The 16,847-nt window shown below is 39.3% G+C and overlaps 2 protein-coding genes and 1 pseudogene across 5 annotated transcripts; all 3 read right to left on the bottom strand.

Annotated features, from left to right (window-relative positions):
* Nucleotides 1-17: 17 nt before the first annotated feature.
* On the bottom strand, nucleotides 18-1,493 carry LOC125201247 (G-type lectin S-receptor-like serine/threonine-protein kinase At1g11300; annotated as a pseudogene). The gene is made up of 2 exons (XR_016135917.1): nucleotides 215-1,493; nucleotides 18-133 (listed from the first exon to the last, which is right to left on the bottom strand). The product of XR_016135917.1 is annotated as a G-type lectin S-receptor-like serine/threonine-protein kinase At1g11300 (transcript).
* Nucleotides 1,494-4,209: 2,716 nt separating this feature from the next.
* On the bottom strand, nucleotides 4,210-7,316 carry LOC125201244 (G-type lectin S-receptor-like serine/threonine-protein kinase At1g11300). The gene is made up of 7 exons (XM_048099282.2): nucleotides 6,047-7,316; nucleotides 5,861-5,968; nucleotides 5,586-5,788; nucleotides 5,292-5,502; nucleotides 4,971-5,214; nucleotides 4,739-4,889; nucleotides 4,210-4,663 (listed from the first exon to the last, which is right to left on the bottom strand). The coding sequence occupies exons 1-7, from the start codon at nucleotides 7,314-7,316 to the stop codon at nucleotides 4,358-4,360; spliced, it is 2,493 nt and encodes an 830-aa protein (XP_047955239.2). The 3' UTR covers nucleotides 4,210-4,357.
* A 3,853-nt stretch (nucleotides 7,317-11,169) lies between these two features.
* LOC125201245 (G-type lectin S-receptor-like serine/threonine-protein kinase At1g11330) lies at nucleotides 11,170-13,909 on the bottom strand. 3 transcript variants are annotated; one of them, XM_089065817.1, is made up of 8 exons: nucleotides 13,661-13,909; nucleotides 12,932-13,446; nucleotides 12,742-12,849; nucleotides 12,479-12,669; nucleotides 12,171-12,381; nucleotides 11,859-12,102; nucleotides 11,629-11,779; nucleotides 11,170-11,552 (listed from the first exon to the last, which is right to left on the bottom strand). In XM_089065817.1, the coding sequence occupies exons 1-8, from the start codon at nucleotides 13,819-13,821 to the stop codon at nucleotides 11,247-11,249; spliced, it is 1,887 nt and encodes a 628-aa protein (XP_088921943.1). In that variant the 5' UTR covers nucleotides 13,822-13,909; the 3' UTR covers nucleotides 11,170-11,246. The 3 variants fall into 3 exon arrangements, with proteins under 3 accessions (XP_088921943.1, XP_088921942.1, XP_047955240.1); XM_089065816.1 differs by having other exon boundaries at nucleotides 12,932-13,349; nucleotides 13,564-13,892; XM_048099283.2 differs by having other exon boundaries at nucleotides 12,932-13,665.
* Nucleotides 13,910-16,847: the final 2,938 nt, after the last annotated feature.

The following is a 16,847-nucleotide window of genomic DNA, read 5'->3' as shown; positions in this document are numbered from 1 at the left end:
TCAAAACTAATAACAGGTCAATCACCTTTCCTCTTCACTATTAACCACCAAGCAATAATCATCATAACAGATATGCAAACAAAACCCACAGCAACTCCAATTATGATGTACAACTTTCTCTCCTTGTGGCTATCTGCATACAGAAACAGATCATTTCAATTCATTCAACCTTGATACTGTGTCATTAACTAGTACAAACTGTGAAGGAAATTACCAAATTCAGAAACAGAGAGACGGACATAGATGTCAACACCAACACCGTCGAACTCCTGAGTATCAATCAAGGTATCACTCCAAAACATACAACCAATGTTACCATCATAAGCATAAGCTATGCATGAGCAGTTCCCCACACATCTGGTCCGACACTCGTCTAGAACCCTAGAAGGAAAGGGTTGAGCAAAGTCCGGAACCTTCATATACTGCACCCTCTCAAATTCATCGTCTCCACATCGCAATTGGTTCCTCCTCCTGCAACCATTAGTCCAATTCCCTCTCCCCCATTCATCCTCATTTACAGGCTCAAACCCTCTCAAACAACTACAAATAGGCAATTCCAGAGCATTGCAGCTACCAAACACCCCACACTTGCCATAAAAGTCGCACACGTTTTCAGGATACGCCCCCCCCCGGTGTCCCATCTCTTCTCCACGCCATTCCACACCTTCCGAATCGCAATTCCTGAAGAATTAATCATGGTGATTGTTAATAACGCATCGTTCTGCGGCCTTGTGTAGAAGAAATTGCCAGCACTATCATTTTTCAGTTGAAAGTACATATCTAAGTAGGCGTAGAACATTTCTTTTATCCCGATAAATATCAGGCCGTTCCACGGCCCGCTCCTCCAGTGTGGGCGCCCCTCGTTATACGTGACAAGCTGTGGGGGTCCTTTCATGGCGTCGAGGCCCCCAGTGAAGCTCCCTGTCCCGGGGTCTGTGGCGCTTTTCCATGCCGTCACCAGCAGCTGCTTCCCTGTCCTTATGTTCTGGCTTAATGGCATTCCTGGCACCTGAACATCCGTAGGATGTGAGAACGACTCCCACAGCGTGTCTCCAGAGTCCTCTTCCAGCAAGACGAGATTGCCAGTGTCCAGGATTTGGACAACCGGATGAATGACGGGAGAGGTAGTGGTGAGATTGGTCGACCAGACGGTTCGATTAGTCCCGTCCAAGACGACGAGATTGCCGTCTTGAGACAGAGTAACGGCGCCGGAAGAATCTTTGAGGGGTGTGTCTCTGTTGGCAACCCATACCACTGTTTCTTCGGAGAAGGCGAGGAAGATTCCTAAGTAGCGGTTGGTGGTGTTTGGAGGAGAGAAGAATCCCAATTTGTATTGCTTCTTTGCTGATATAATGGACTCTGGATCTCTGATGATCACACCGGCTGAAATTTTGTCATTTTGTAAACTCAAACATACAATGCTTTGGAGAATTAGAACAAGTATTGATGTATGAATAAAGAATTTAGTGATAATGCGAGACATTGTAGGAAAGTGCATGGGAAGCAATGGGTTTATGCTTATGGTGACTCGTGTTACCACTACTATATATAGTACTCTCTCGGTCTACTATTAGTTTTGACTTGGTATGAAATAGTAAGAAATTATTTGACTCTTATTAGAAAGTGAATTAGAAAAATCAGTAGACTATGAGGCATGCGTTTACGCTCTCTTTGTCCCCCTTGGACTTTTGAGGAGGTACGAGTTTTAATTTACAAATTGATATAACTATTAAAAAAAAATAGAAAGAAAAAGTGATTATATATTAGTATTAGTAAAGAATGGGCTGAACTTTATTATAGAGAAAAATAGTTTCTTAAAAGAGAAATTGCATGAGATTGACTAAAATGAAAAAAGTTCATAGTACTTTTAAGGGACAAATTGGAAAGTCTATTTGATAGTATATTATTCTCTTTTTTATTTTACTTTTTCTGCACTTTAACTATTTACTATTCTCGTTCCATAATAGTGAAGATATTTCTTTCTGTCATGAAGATTAAGAAAAAATGTTTCATGTTTTAAATAAAAAAATAAAAAAATAGGAGAGGAGAAAAAGTAGAGATAATAAAATAAGAGAGAAGGAAAACTAAGACTAAGAAAATGTGTTATTTTTTACTAAAAGAGAAATGACTCTGCTACTATGGAATGTCCAAATAGGACTGCAGAAAGAGTGTTATTTTTTCAAACGACTGCAGAAAATGGAATGCCTCTATTAAGACGGAACTGAGAAAGTAATAGAAGATAAGAGTAATGATCAGTGAGAGTGTAAGTCATTTAATTGTTAACGTCCTAAAATACAAAACGGGTCATTTAATTGTGAACGGTGAGTAATTGAAATATACGTTCACGGATTAATCACTCATATTGATTGTTTTGAAGTTAAAAATAGTTCAAGACTTGAAGTAGTCGCCGGTGACTTGGACTTTTGTTAATTTACATTTAAGTTAGAAAAAATGGAAACAATCTTGTCCACGTGTAGGGCTGATGCCTAATCAATATTAGGCGGACAAAAAACCTCCATTTAGGGCAAGAAAAAATATGAAGTTTATTATACATGGTGCAACATAAGCCCGTGCACTTTGATAATCCATATTTGAAACATAATGCCACCGGATGATACGGCATTTTCTTATTAAATGGGCCCTATGATTTTTCAATGAAAAAAATACTCCTTCCTTTCGCTAAAAATATCTGCACTTTTTATTTTCGTCCATTACATAAAAATATGGACAGTTCTATTAATGAAAAATTATTCCAATTTATTATCCTTATATATCAAATTATTTAGAACTTATACCACCATTAAAACACTGATAATAATGTCGATTTCACTATCCACTAACACTATTTAACTATCATTCCCCTCATATTTTTTACTTTACCAATTTTATCTTAATTTTAGTATCATATAAAATGGCTATATTTTTTATGAGACGGATGAAGTGCAATCATAAAATTCTCTAGTTTTCACCCTAGGTATAATTAAACAGCATTAATTAGAACTTAGGAGAATATAGTTATTGTTAAATTATGGTTTCCAAATAGTTGGTTCCGATTGTTATAATGAAAATAGGGTATCGAACTTGAGAAAGTTAATCCAAATAAGATTTATGATTATTCATTTATTCTTATATATTTCCTCTGCGGCTCCGTCCCATAAAAATATGGGTACGTGAATAGTGAAATGACACTAGAATTAATGTACAATTGGTAAAGTAAGAGAGATGGAGAGAATGGTGGTTATAGTAGTGTTAGTATATACTGAGACCATATTATTATTACTACCTCCGTCTCTTAAAAATAGAATCTATTTCTATTTTGGGCCGTCTCTAAAAACTACTACTCCCTCCGTTCCACAGTAATAGAGGCGTTTCGTTTTGAGCACTCATTTTGAAAAAAATAATAATAAATAGTTAAAGTGGAGAAATAGTAAAGTAAGAAAGAGAATATTGTAGATAAGACTCTTAACTACATTATTCTCTTTCTTACTTTACTCTCTCTCCACTTTAACTATTTATTATCATTTTTTTTCAAAACGAGAGCTCAAAACGATACGCCTCTATTACTATAGAACGGAGGGAGTATAAAATTTCTAAACTTTCTATTTTAGGAAGTAGATCCCACAACTGACTAACTCTATTTCCACTACTTTTTTCTCTCTCTCTTACTTCACTCATTTTTATATCCATCTCTCTTACTTTACCAATTTTCTCTCTTATTTTATTAATTGTGCATTAAAACTAGTGTTGTTTCAAAAGATTCTATTTTTCCAATACGGAGGTAGTAGTATTTAATGAGTCATAATGGTGGGTCACAGTGGTGTAAGTTGTAAATAAATTAATATGTGTTAATGAGATGGGAGAACTTTTCACAAATAGAAATGCACATATTTTTATGGGACGGACGAAAATGGAAAGTACACATATTTTTTATGGGACGGAGGGAGGGCGTACTTATAACAGGGTATCGCACTATAAGAAAAGTCCTTTTTCAAGCATGCACCAAAGTCGTCGGAAATACACAAATGTGCTCGGAAATCATAATATACCGAGCACGTTTCGAGCACCAAGGTCCAAGTGTACTCTGCAAGAATCTCATCAGAATTTCCGAGCACAATTGTTTATGCTTATTTGTAGTGTCGAAATGTAGAAAGTTTGGGATGGTTTGAAATTTGAATAAATGTTCATGAGACACCAGTAGGAGAGAGTGTATGCTCTTAATGTGTATATAAGTTTTAAAATATTGACAACTCTTTCAAGTAACCTTTTCTCTGTTAATATATGTACTTATCTTCTTATTTCTCTGTTAATATTCATTTAGATTTATTATACTATATAATGATAAAGTCTGGAAGTAGATTCATCGTCCATCAAGCACACTAAGAGTGAGCTCATTATTGGAGTATACATTTTGCTGTGATGATCCAATGGGGCCTGGAGTCGAACCATTTTCTGCAAACACCGGCTGCTTGGGCAGTGGCAGTTCCACTATATCACGACTTAGCATTGACAGCACGATTTCAATGGAAGGTCTATCATTGGGATGTTCTTGGACACAAAGCAGCCCTATCTGAATGCATCTAACCATCTCTTCCTCTGTCTCCCTACTTGCGATGCTTTCCTCCACGAAACTCAAACCGTTACCCTCACTCCACATTTTCCATGCCTGAAATTCAAACATAAATTATTTGATGATCAGGATTAGTTTCAAAAGATTATGAGCAAGTTAACAAGTTCTTACACATCCAATAAGGCTCAAGGACAATTCATCATTGAAATAGTGTGTGTTCTTTTTTCCTTTTATAATCTCCAATATCAGCACTCCAAAGCTGTATACATCAGATTTTTCAGAAAACCTGCCTTCCATTCCATATTCTGGCGCCATGTATCCGCTGTAATCATATTACTGTGTTAGCAAAACTTGTGTGTTTATTCTCAACATGATATATAATTGACCAATAGTATACACTTACTATGTTCCCACGACTCTTGCAGTACTGCCATGGTCTTCATTGCCTCCGAATATTCTTGCCATCCCAAAATCCGAGATTTTTGGATTCCAGTCTTGGTCTAGCAGTACATTACTTGGTTTCAGGTCTCTGTGAATGATCCTTAGTCTTGAGTCTCTGTGAAGGTACAATATGCCTCGCCCAATGCCCTCGATAATGCTGGAACGCATATTCCAATCTAACAGCTTCTTTGTTGAATTCGTAGAACCTGTTCAAAACATATATATTATGGAAACTTTGCTGTTGAGCATGTTTTTATATGCATAGGAAGATCGCTGAACTGACCAAAGAGATAAGCATCCAAGCTTTTGTTTGGCATATATTCATATATCAATATCTTCTCTTCTTTCTCAACACAACCTCCTAATAGTTTGACAAGATTCCTGTGTTGGAGTTTGGAAATGACAATCACTTCATTCATGAACTCTTGCATCCCTTGTCCAGATTCCGCTGATAGTCTTTTCACAGCAATTTCTTTCTCGTTTGCCAGAACTCCCTACGTACCAAAACATTATATTATATATCTTGTCAATCTGTTGATGCAGAATTGAGTACATTGAACTGTAACAGTTTTGTTACCTTGTAAACAGGACCGAAACCTCCCCTCCCAAGAAGATTAGTTACATGGAACTGGTTTGTTGCATTAGCAAGCATCTTGAAAGTGAACTTTGGCAAATCGCCAATATTAACTTCCTTCGATTCATTTTTCAGTACGATTGCAGTTGAATCCGTCGTGAACATCTGTCTTGCTTCCAAAATAATCGAATCTTGCGCTTTACTCCCTGATTTGACAAAGATCATGATCATTTAAAGAGTGAGATTCAGCAACATACACTTACTGTGTCAAAAGTTACCTTTCCTCTTCACTATAAACCACCAAGCAACAAACATCAGAATAGATATGCAAACAAAACCCACAGCTACTCCAATTATGATGTATAACTTTCTCCCCTTGTGGCTATCTGCATAAAGAAAGAGAACATTTCAATTCAATCAACCTTGATTTATCTTTAAGAGGTAAAAGTTGTGAATGAAATTACCAAATTCAGAAGCAGAGAGACGAACGTAGAGGTCAACGCCAACACCGTCGAACTCCTGAGTGTCAATCAAGGTATCACTCCAAAACAGACAACCAATGTTAATATCATAAGCATAAGCTATGCAGGAGCAGTTCCCGAGACATCTAGTTCGACATTCATCTTGAACCCGAGAATATGAGGGCTTTGGAAAGTCAGGAACCTTCATATGCCTCAACCTCTCAAATCCATCTTCTCCACATTGCAACTGGTTCCTCCTCCTGCAACCATTAGTCCAATTCCCTCTCCCCCATTCATCCGCATTTACAGGTTCAAACCCTCTAAAACAAGTACATATAGGCGATACAATAGCATTGCAGCTACCAAACACCCCACACTTTCCATGAAAATCACACTCGTTTCCAGGATACGCCCCCCCGGTGTGCCATCTCTTCTCCACTCCATTCCACACCTTCCGACTCGCAATTCCTGAAGAATTAACCAAGGTGATTATTGTTGAAAACGCATTATTCTGCGGCAACTCATAGAAGAAATTGCCAGCACTGTCATTCTTCAGTTGAAGGTAGCCTTCTAAGTATGCGTAGAACATTTCCTTTATCCCAAGAAATATGAGGCCATTCCACGGCGCGCTCCTCCAGTGCGGCCGCCCCTCATTCCATGTGACAAGCTGTGGGGGCCCGCTCATGGCGTCGAGGCCCGTGGTGAAGCTCCCTATCCCAGGGTATGTGGCGCTTTTCCATGCCGTCAGCAGCACCTGCTTCCCTGTCCTTACGTTCTGGCTTAATAGCATTCCCTGCACCTGAATATCTGTAGGATGTGAGAACGACTCCCACAACATGTCTCCAGAGTCCTCTTCCCGCAAGACGAGATTGCCAGTGTCCAGGATTTGGACGACCGGATTAATGACGGGAGAGGTAGTGGTGAGATTGGTCGACCAGACGGTTCGATTAGTCCCGTCCAAGACGACGAGATTGCCGTCTTGAGACAGAGTAACGGCGCCGGAAGAATCTTTGAGGGGTGTGTCTCTGTTGGCAACCCATACCACTGTTTCTTCGGAGAAGGCGAAGAAGATTCCTAAGTAGCGGTTGGTGGTGTTTGGAGGAGAGAAGAATCCCAATTTGTATTGCTTCTTTGCTGATATAATGGACTCTGGATCTCTGATGATCACACCGGCTGAAATTGTGTCATTTTGTAAACTCAAACATACAATGCTTTTGAGAATTAGAACAAGTATTGATGTATGAACAAAGAACTGAGTGATTATTTGAGACATTGTGCAATAATGTTATGGTGATTATCTGAGTGCTTATTTAATGCATAGTCATTTAAATCATAAAATTTTGTTAGATTCTAGTGACATTAAATTTAAAATTAGAATATTAAATTACGAATTTTCAATTTTTCTCAATTGTCTCATCTATGTACAATGTCGCCTTGTGTTTAAAACAATATTTTTTTTTATTAAAATAAGAATATAAAAAATAAACAAAAAAATACTTATTTTTTAATGAAATACGTCATTTTCAACGTCATTAGAAAAATTAGTGGAATGTTAGACACGTTATTAAACTCTCTATATCCTTTAAAAATATGAATTTTAAAGAAACACGAATTTTAATACACAATTAGTAAAGTGAAAGATAGAAAGAAAAAGTGATTTGAATATTGTTACTGGATAATGTCTCGTGTCCCAAAAATATAAAACTAGGTAATTTAATTGTGAACGGGGAGTAATTGAAATATACGTTCACGTATTAATCACTGATAGTGATTGTTTTGAAGTTAAAATAAGTTCTACGACTTAATAGGTCGCCGGTGACTTGACTTTAGTTAACCTTACATTCAAGTTAGAAAAAACGGCGACAGTCTTGTCCACGTGTAGCCGTGTAGGGCCGATGCCCTATCAATATTACGCGGAAAGAAAACCTCCATTTAGGGCAAGAAAAAAGATAGTTATTATACATAGGTGGTGTTCGGTTTCTAGATAAAATAGTATTAAGATATAATATAAGGATTGAGTTGTGAGATTATTTTAGTCATAAGGGGTTATCTATGACTAATTATCCATCTAAGATTGAATTGTGGTATTGAATCTCATGAACCAAACACACTACATATTTAATCTCGGAATGCAATCTTGCGAACCGAACATCCCCGTAGTGTAATATAAGCCCACACACTTTTATAATCCATATTCGGAAGGTAGTGATAAATGTACATAATTGTACATATATAATCGGAACTTTTTTTAACATTTTACATTGAAAATCTGTATATAAACATTAATTGATTTAAAATAAATTTCATACTAATAATTTTGCAACACTTTGAAAAAAAAATTGAAATTTTAACTTAAATATTTGTAAGTTTAAGAAAAAAATAGTATTTTTTTATTAAATATTGTATAATTAATTCGAATCAAGCTCGACATCGTGTTACTATTTCACAAAAATTTTCTAAATCACTTCTTTCTTTTTGCTACATATAATACGAGTAGTGATAAAATGCAAACTTATATATTATACAAACTCAAAACTTCTCAACACAGTTTCAACATAGTTTCAATATAATATCAACACAGTGTAAAATTTCAAGATTTTAATGTCAACACAGTATCAACACAATATCAATTATTGACTACTGTTGAAATTCTGTTGACATTTTTCTGTTGATGCTTTTTTTTGATCTGTTGACATTTTCAATGGTCCAGATCATAGTTTTGAGTAGTTTGTACAATATTTAGAGTTTTCATTTGATCACATTCCTAATACAATAAATAACAAAACTAAATTTTAATGAAATTCAATTAAATTTAAAATTTTAAGGATATTATATTAGGATTATGTTAATATGATAATCCTTTTTTAAGTGACAACGTACCACCAACCTCGTGCTGCCACGTGGCACGTTATCCAGCAATATTAGAGACAAATCCAGCAATATTTATTTAGTATGGGTTTACAGATTGCATGACAGTAATAGGTGAATTGCTGTGTAGATTGTTAAATATTGTTGTATAAACATAGAATGTTTCAGTTGTAGTATATATATAGACAAATTGCTTTTTTATACCGTTATTTTGTTGTATAGCTAATACAACAATACTCAGCACTCCACACAACAAACCACGTAGTACTATCATGCAATCTGTAGAAATTCATCTAAAACGTTTACTATGATATTGCTGGATTGATAAACTCGTAGTTTAGCAAGTGTTTAGGATGTTTGAAAGTTCTTAATTGAGTGTTTTGTGTCACATTACTTGAGTTTTCATCTATAATCCCCTACTTTAGTGTTTTGATAAGTTTGTCGAGTTTTTATAGTCACAACAGGTGGAAACGGGCGAAAAGGGTACCAAAACCGGAGGTTGGGCGTTTCACTACATAAAGCCGGGCGTTTCATTGAAGAAGGTCGGGCGTTTGGCCCCCCAAACCGGGCGTATCCACTGTGACCGTGCATTTTTCCATAGGAAAATGCCCGGGTCGGGCGTTTTATGCAAGCTGCGGTTTAAGAAGAACGCCCGGTCGGGCGATTTTTTACTTAAAAATCGCCCGGCCAGGCGATTTACTCGTAAGCTGATTTAATTTTATTTTTCGCCCCGGGTATAAATAGGACCTAGGGTTCGACTCCGGCAGACTTTCCACGCGCCCCAGAAGCAATTTCCATCTTTGAGAGCCAATTGAAGTGATGAAGATTGAAGAGTCTAGTTCATCAACAAGTTTGAAGACAAGACGATTTGCCCATTCAATTCACCTTTTTGGGAGTATCTTTATTAGTTTCCCTATGTTCAATTCAGTTTCTATGGATTGCTCTTGTAAATTTGCATTGAATATGAGTAGCTAAATCATTTGTAGAGTTTTGGTGAAGACTACAATGAACACTTTTGATTAATTCAAGGACTTTTGATTAGCTTTGCTCTTGTGATTTCTTTGTATCGTACTTGTGTTTTTTCAATCCAATTGCTTAGCTACCAATTGGGTTTGTTGATCTAGTTATGAGTAATCGAGAAATACCTAATTAGGATTGATAAAAGAATGAACAACACCTAGGAAATTTGCATTCGAGAGAAGGAATTCTAGAACGAGGGCTTGAGCCTTTTGTTTTAAGGAGTTAATTGTGAAATATTAAAAGGAGACTTCAGTATTATTGGTTAATCAACTGGTTAAGTGCACTCGAGAGAGGGCTTAGTCTAGACTAGCGGCTTTCCTAGTAATCCTAGAGACTTCAAATGGGTAATCGAAGTTGTTGAGTTGTTCACATTGTGTTCGTTGTAGTTGGATCCAAGGCTCTACCTTGTTCTCTTATTTGAAACTCGTCTTTTGTTGCGTGCTTTTATCTTGTTTATGTTTAATTGTTTTTCAAAATCAAAACCAACCTTTTCGGATTCTCTAGATAGTAGTCAAAATCGGTTCGTGGTACTTGAGTTGCACAATTTGTCTCTGTGGATACGATACTCGTACTTGTTTATTGCCACACTAGCCCCGTACACTTGCGGGTAATTCTCGTGTTTAAAATAAATCGAGTCATGGATACGCTCCTAATATTGTTGGATTGCGTGCCACGTGGCAGCACGAGGTTGGTGGTACGTTGTTACTCTAAGTATGGTGACACCCTATTATTTTACGTACATGTACATTTATCTTTTCTCTTTGAAATATAGCCACCGGATAATACGGCATTTTCTAACTTAAATGGGGCTACAATTTTCCAATAAACAAATACAATCATAAAATCTCTATTTGTCCACTAGATATTTATTGATTACACCGGCCGACATTGTGTCGTTTTGTAAACTCAAACAAACAACAATGCTTTGGAGAACTAGAGCAATTAGTGCTTTATGAACAATGAGTTTAGTGATTTTTTTTGACATTGTATGATAATGCATGGGAATAATTGGGCTTATGATCTAATGGGGAACAAAGTCCTTGAATTTGGCAGGCTTGGGTGCGTGTCTCCTTAGCCGATCCTTCTTGGGCTGAGTCGGCTTCACTTCCGAATTGGGCCTGTCTTGAGGTTCCTTAACAGTTGGTTCCGAGGCGGGCTCAAACCTCATCCACCGGTGGGGAAACGGGTTGCATGGGCAGGTCCCTATTAGCTTAGGTATGCTCTTAATGGGTCTAAAATTTTGAAATATTGTCAATTCATTCAAGCAAAATCAAATTGTATACAGAGGATAATGTAATGATAGTCTGGAATAGATTCATCTTCCATCAAGCACACTAAGAGTGAGCTCGTTATTGGAGAAGACATATTGTTGTATTGATCCATTGGGGCCCGAGTTCGAACCATTTTCTGCAAACACTGGCTGTTTGGGCACTGGCAGCTTCACAATTTCTCCACTCAACATCGATAGAACTGTTTGGATCTGAGGTCTATCGTTTGGCGATTCTTGGACGCACAGCAGCCCTATCTGAATACATCGAACCATATCTTCCTCCGTCTCCCTACTTGCAATGCTTTCCTCCACGAAACTCAAGCCGTTACTCTCATTCCATATTTTCCATGCCTGAAATTCAAACATTAACTTATTTAATGATCAGGATTAGTTTCAAAAGATTATGAGCAAGTTAACAAGTTCTTACACATCCAATAAGGCTCAAGGACAATTCATCATTGAAATAGTGTGTGTTCTTTTTTCCTTTTATAATCTCCAGAATCAGCACTCCGAAGCTGAATACATCAGATTTTTCAGAAAATCTGCCTTCCATTCCGTATTCCGGCGCCATATATCCACTGTAAAATTACTTACCATGTTAGCAAAACTTACACGTTTATAATCAGGATGATATATTACTGATCATGATTTACTCACTATGTTCCCACGACTCTTGCAGTACTTCCATGGTCTTCATTGCCTCCAAATATTCTTGCCATCCCAAAATCCGAGATTTTTGGATTCCAATCTTGGTCTAGCAGAACATTACTTGGCTTAAGGTCTCTGTGAATGATCCTTAGTCTTGAGTCTCTGTGAAGGTACAAAATGCCTCGCGCAATGCCCTCGATAATGTTATAACGCATATTCCAATCTAACAACTTCTTTGTTGGATTTATAGGACCTGTTCAAATCATTATGAAAACTATGCTGCTGAAAATGCTTTAAAATGGATAGGAGCAATGAACTGACCGAAGAGACAAGCATCTAAGCTTTTGTTTGGCATGTATTCATATATCAGAATCTTCTCTTCTTTCTCAACACAACCTCCTAACTGTTTGACAAGATTCCTGTGTTGGAGTTTGGAAATGACAATCACTTCATTCATGAATTCTTGCATCCCTTGTCCAGATTCCGCTGATAGTCTTTTAACAACAATTTCTTTCTCGTTTGCCAGAACTCCCTACGTACCAAAACATACATCAAACATTATACTATTATTACTATGATTGTCTGTTGATGCAAAATTGAGTACATTGAACTGTTAACGGTTTTGTTACCTTGTAAACAGGACCGAAACCTCCCCTCCCGAGAAGATTATCCACATGGAACTGGTTTGTTGCATTAGCAAGCATCTCGAAAGTGAACTTTGGCGAATAGCCAATATTAAGTTCCTTTAATATGATTGCAGTTGAATCCGTCGTGAACGTCTGCCCTGCTTCCAAAATACTTGAATCTTGCGCTTTGCTCCCTGATTTGACAAAGATGATGATCATTTCAAGAGTGAAATGCAGCAACATTCACTTATTGCGTCAGAAGTTACCTTTCCTCTTCACTATAAACCACCAAGCAATAAACATCAGAATAGATATGCAAACAAAACCCACAACAACTCCAATTATGATGTACATTTTTGTCTCCTTGTGGCTATCTGCATACAGAAAGAGGTCATTTCAATTCATTCTACCTTGATACTAATATCATTAACTAGTAAAAATTGTGAAGGAAATTACCAAATTCAGAAGCAGAGAGACGAAGGTAGAGATCAACACCAACATGACCAAACTCCTGGGTGTCAATCAAGATATTGCTCCAAAACATACAACCAATGTTGATATCATAAGCATAAGCTATGCAGGAACAGTTCGCCAGACATCTGGTCTGACACTCGTCCTGAACCCCAGAAGGCAAGGGTTGAGCAAAGTCCGGAACCTTCATATACCGCAATCTCTCAAATCCATCGTCTCCACATTGCAACTGATTCCTCCTCCTGCAACCATTAGTCCAATTCCCTCTCCCCCATTCTTCCTCATTTGTAGGCTCAAACCCTCTCAAACAACTACAAATAGGCGATTGCAAGACATTGCAGCTACCAAATGGCCCACACTTTCCGTAAACATCACACTCGTTTTCAGGATACGCCCTCAAAATGTACCATTTCTTGTCCACGCCATTCCACGTCTTCCGAATCAAACTTCCAGAAGAATTCACGGTGGCAGTTATATGCTTATTATTTTGCGGTGGGGAAAAGCCGAAATTACCAGCACCGTCATTCTTCACGTGATTGACCCCATCTAAGTAGGTGTCGCACAGTTGCTTTATCCCGAGAAACATCACACTCGTGTTGAGGAAATGCGGACATCATGTCCCATCTCTTCTCCATGCCATTCCACACCTTCCGAATCACAGCACCCGAAGAATTCAATGTGTTTATTCTAAAACCTTTTATCGGCGGCGTAGAATAGAAGAAATTCCCAACACTGTCATTCTTCACTTGATGGAAGCCTTCTAAGTAGGCGCTGAACATTAGCTCTATCCCAAGAAATATCACGCCGTTCCAAAGCCCGCTCCTCCAGTACGGACGCCCCTCGTTCCTGGTGACAAGCTGTGGGATTCCGCTCATGACCTCGATGCCCCCCGTGAAGCTCCCTTTGGCGGGATCGGTGGCATTTTTCCACGACGTCAGATGCACCTCCACGCATTAATCACTCATATTGATTGTTTTGAAGTTTAGTTCAAGACTTGTAGTAGTCGTCGGTGACTTGGACTTTAGTTAATCTTACATTCCAAGTTAGAAAAAATGGCAACAATCTTGTCCACGTGTAGGGCCAATGCCTAATCAATATTTGAAATATAATGCCACCTGATAATACGGCATTTTCTTACTTTAAATGGGGCTATATTTTTCCAATACATCAATTAAACCACAAAATTCTATTTGTCCACTTGAAACCACAAAATTCTATTTGTCCACTTGATATTTATTGATCACGGTCCACCCTAGGTATGTAATATTATGGTTTCCAAATAGTTGGTTCCGATTGCTATAATGAAAATGGGGTATCAAAATAAACAAATGTGCTCGGAAATCATAATATACCGAGCACGTTTCGAGCACCAGGTGTATTTTGCAAGAACAAGGTTTTGCGAGCACTTTCAGAACTCAAGGCTGAATCCTTTCCGAGCACAATTGTGTATAATTGTTCATGACTCATGAGACACCACTAGGAGATAGTGTATGCTTTTAACGTGTGTAACTTAAAAATATTGACAATTCTTTCAAGTAAACCTCTCTCTGTTAATATTCATTTCGTTTTAGTGTGTACTATATAATGATAAAGTCTGGAAGTAGATTCATCGTCCATCAAGCACGCTGAGAGTGAGCTCGTTATTGGAGTAGATATGTTGCTGTGTTGATCCATTGGGGCCTCTTGTCGAACCATTCTCAGCAAACACCGGCTGCTTGGGCATTGGCAGCTCCACAATATGTTACGAACACACCTGCACCGTCGACGGAGAACGTGGAAGAGGAGATACCGGGCGAGGAGGAGGTGAATACGCCAACGGAGGAAGAGTCATCGTCGGAGGCAGAGGCGGCGAGGCCGGAGCAGGCAGAGGCTCCGACGATAGGACGGCAGTTGAGGCCAAGAGATCAGCTCAAGCCGCCCAATCGTCTGCTGAATTAGTCTTTATGTTTTTTGGTATTTTTTAATCTATTTTTGGTAGTTATTTTGAGAAGAATATTTTGTTTTATTTTATTTTGAACTTAAGTTGAGTCGGGCGATTTATAAGCCCCGTCGGATTTTCTTTGTTGGTTCTTTCCCGGTGTCTAGGTTAAGTCGAACCAACTCTAGGGTCCTTAGTCTATAAAAGGGCTATTCATTGTTCCGTCTTTTTAATCAATGAAGAATTATTTGCCCAAATTACTTGCGTAATACTCTTGAAAATCCAACTGCTGTCGACGGAGAAACTCTCCGCACCAGTTTAATCTTTTCAGCCGCCGACCCTGACGTGAAGGGCGCCGGAATTGTGGTATTTCGTGTGTGATTGCAGATTGATCTTCGTTAAGGAGACTCTTAACAAACTGGCGCTTTCATCCAGTACTCATGGACTTGAACGACAGGAACAACCCCCCTCAATCGGTATTGACCGGGGGTAACGCTCAAGAATTGGGGATCGGTTCTTCTCACCGCCAGCCTGGGGATAGTAGCCGTGAACCAATCGGACAACCGCGGCTACCACAATGTGATATAATTCGCGATGTAGGGCGACCGCATGGGAAGGAGGCGGCGGACCCTCTCCAGCAGGGTTTCGCTCAGATTATGTAGTGTTTTGATCAGTTGGAGATGCGTATGGACAATTCGGATCGTCGAGTTGATAACTTGGAGGCCCCCCTTTACAGGATGACGATTTTTCTGGGGATGACGACGACTCTGATGATCGCGAGTACCGTTCCTATCGCTAGACTTATTTACCACCCCGAGGTTCTAACCCTAGACAGCAGTTCGGCACTTGCGGCGGGAGATAACCGCGAGACGGAAGGCGAGTAAATCAAGGGAGGCGTGCTTTCCATCGACGTGAGGTAGGTTCATCACGAGAACCCCGCCAGCGCCGCACGACTAGCTGGGATCTGCCGGCGGTGCAGCATAGGGGAGGTCACAACCGCAACCGCCCTATTGCGTGGGACAGCCCACGACATCATGATCGGGCCTACTATCGACATGGAAGAGAGGATTCATCAGGGGTTAAAATGCGGGCGCCGAAATTTGATGGCTATGACCCAACAAATTGGATTTCACGCGTGGAATATTAATTTGATCACATCTCGATGCCAGAGGAAGATAGGTTGCATTATGCAGTAATGTTGTTCGAACCTCCCGCGGCAGAGTCGATTTTTAATTATTAGAAGTACAATCCTTTCATCACTTGGCCAGAATTCTTGGAGGACGTACGCCACAGGTTTGACCCCCAGAGCTTTAAGAATTACACTGGCCCGCTCGCCAAATTAGTTCAGACATGTCGGTGGCAGAAAACCACGACACTTTTGAGAAGTATTTGAACAGGGTGCAAGGTCTTTCGGAGGAATCGTTAATCCCAATTTTTATTGAAGGCCTCAAACAACCGATTCAGGAAAAGGTGGAGCTACAACAACCACAGTCTTTGGCAGAGGCCATGGCCTTGGCTCTGCGACTCGCTGCAAATCAGGAACACCGCTCACAGCAGAATTTTACGACTCAAAGGTGATAGTGGTCGAATCGGGATTCTCGCCAACCGGCAGCGACGCAGCAAGGCGGTTCGAACCCCCCACCTTCTGGGAGTTCGCAACCTCATGACCTGGGCTGTTACAAGGTGACGCCGATTAGAGTTTCATTAGCGGAGAAATCGGAACGTTCATGAAAAGTTCTATGCTGGCATTGCCCTGAGAAGTGGGTCCTTGGTCATGTTTGCAAGGTAAAACTATTGTGCTATGTTGGGTAGGACGACGAGGACGTGCAGGAGGATGATCCTGAGTATCAGCAGAGCGATGAACAAGTTATTATTGCTGACCTTTCCCATCTCCACGCCTTAAACGGAAACAGCCACTCGAGACCTTTTCAAGTGGTAGGGAAAATCGGCTCAACGGACATGGGTGTCCTAATTGATACCGGG

This window comes from Salvia hispanica, chromosome 2 (genome assembly GCF_029641045.1).
Source record: "Salvia hispanica isolate PSC_SH4W2 chromosome 2, Shi_PSC_v1, whole genome shotgun sequence".
In the NCBI taxonomy this organism is placed as follows: Eukaryota; Viridiplantae; Streptophyta; class Magnoliopsida; order Lamiales; family Lamiaceae; genus Salvia; species Salvia hispanica.
This window is presented reverse-complemented; position numbering and strand designations above follow the sequence as displayed.

Excerpts from the sequence above, each read along its gene's own strand:
- LOC125201245 (XM_089065817.1), bottom strand. The coding sequence starts at position 13,821 with ATGAGCGGAATCCCACAGCTTGTCACCAGGAACGAGGGGCGTCCGTAC. Across the intron at positions 12,850-12,931 it reads TCTCTCTGCTTCTGAATTTG|ATAGCCACAAGGAGACAAAA; the intron begins GTAATTTCCTTC and ends TTCTGTATGCAG. Across the intron at positions 12,670-12,741 it reads GTTTATAGTGAAGAGGAAAG|GGAGCAAAGCGCAAGATTCA; the intron begins GTAACTTCTGAC and ends TTGTCAAATCAG.
- LOC125201244 (XM_048099282.2), bottom strand. The coding sequence starts at position 7,316 with ATGTCTCAAATAATCACTCAGTTCTTTGTTCATACATCAATACTTGTT. Across the intron at positions 5,969-6,046 it reads TCTCTCTGCTTCTGAATTTG|ATAGCCACAAGGGGAGAAAG; the intron begins GTAATTTCATTC and ends TTCTTTATGCAG. Across the intron at positions 4,664-4,738 it reads CCTTGAGCCTTATTGGATGT|GCATGGAAAATGTGGAGTGA; the intron begins GTAAGAACTTGT and ends TTTGAATTTCAG.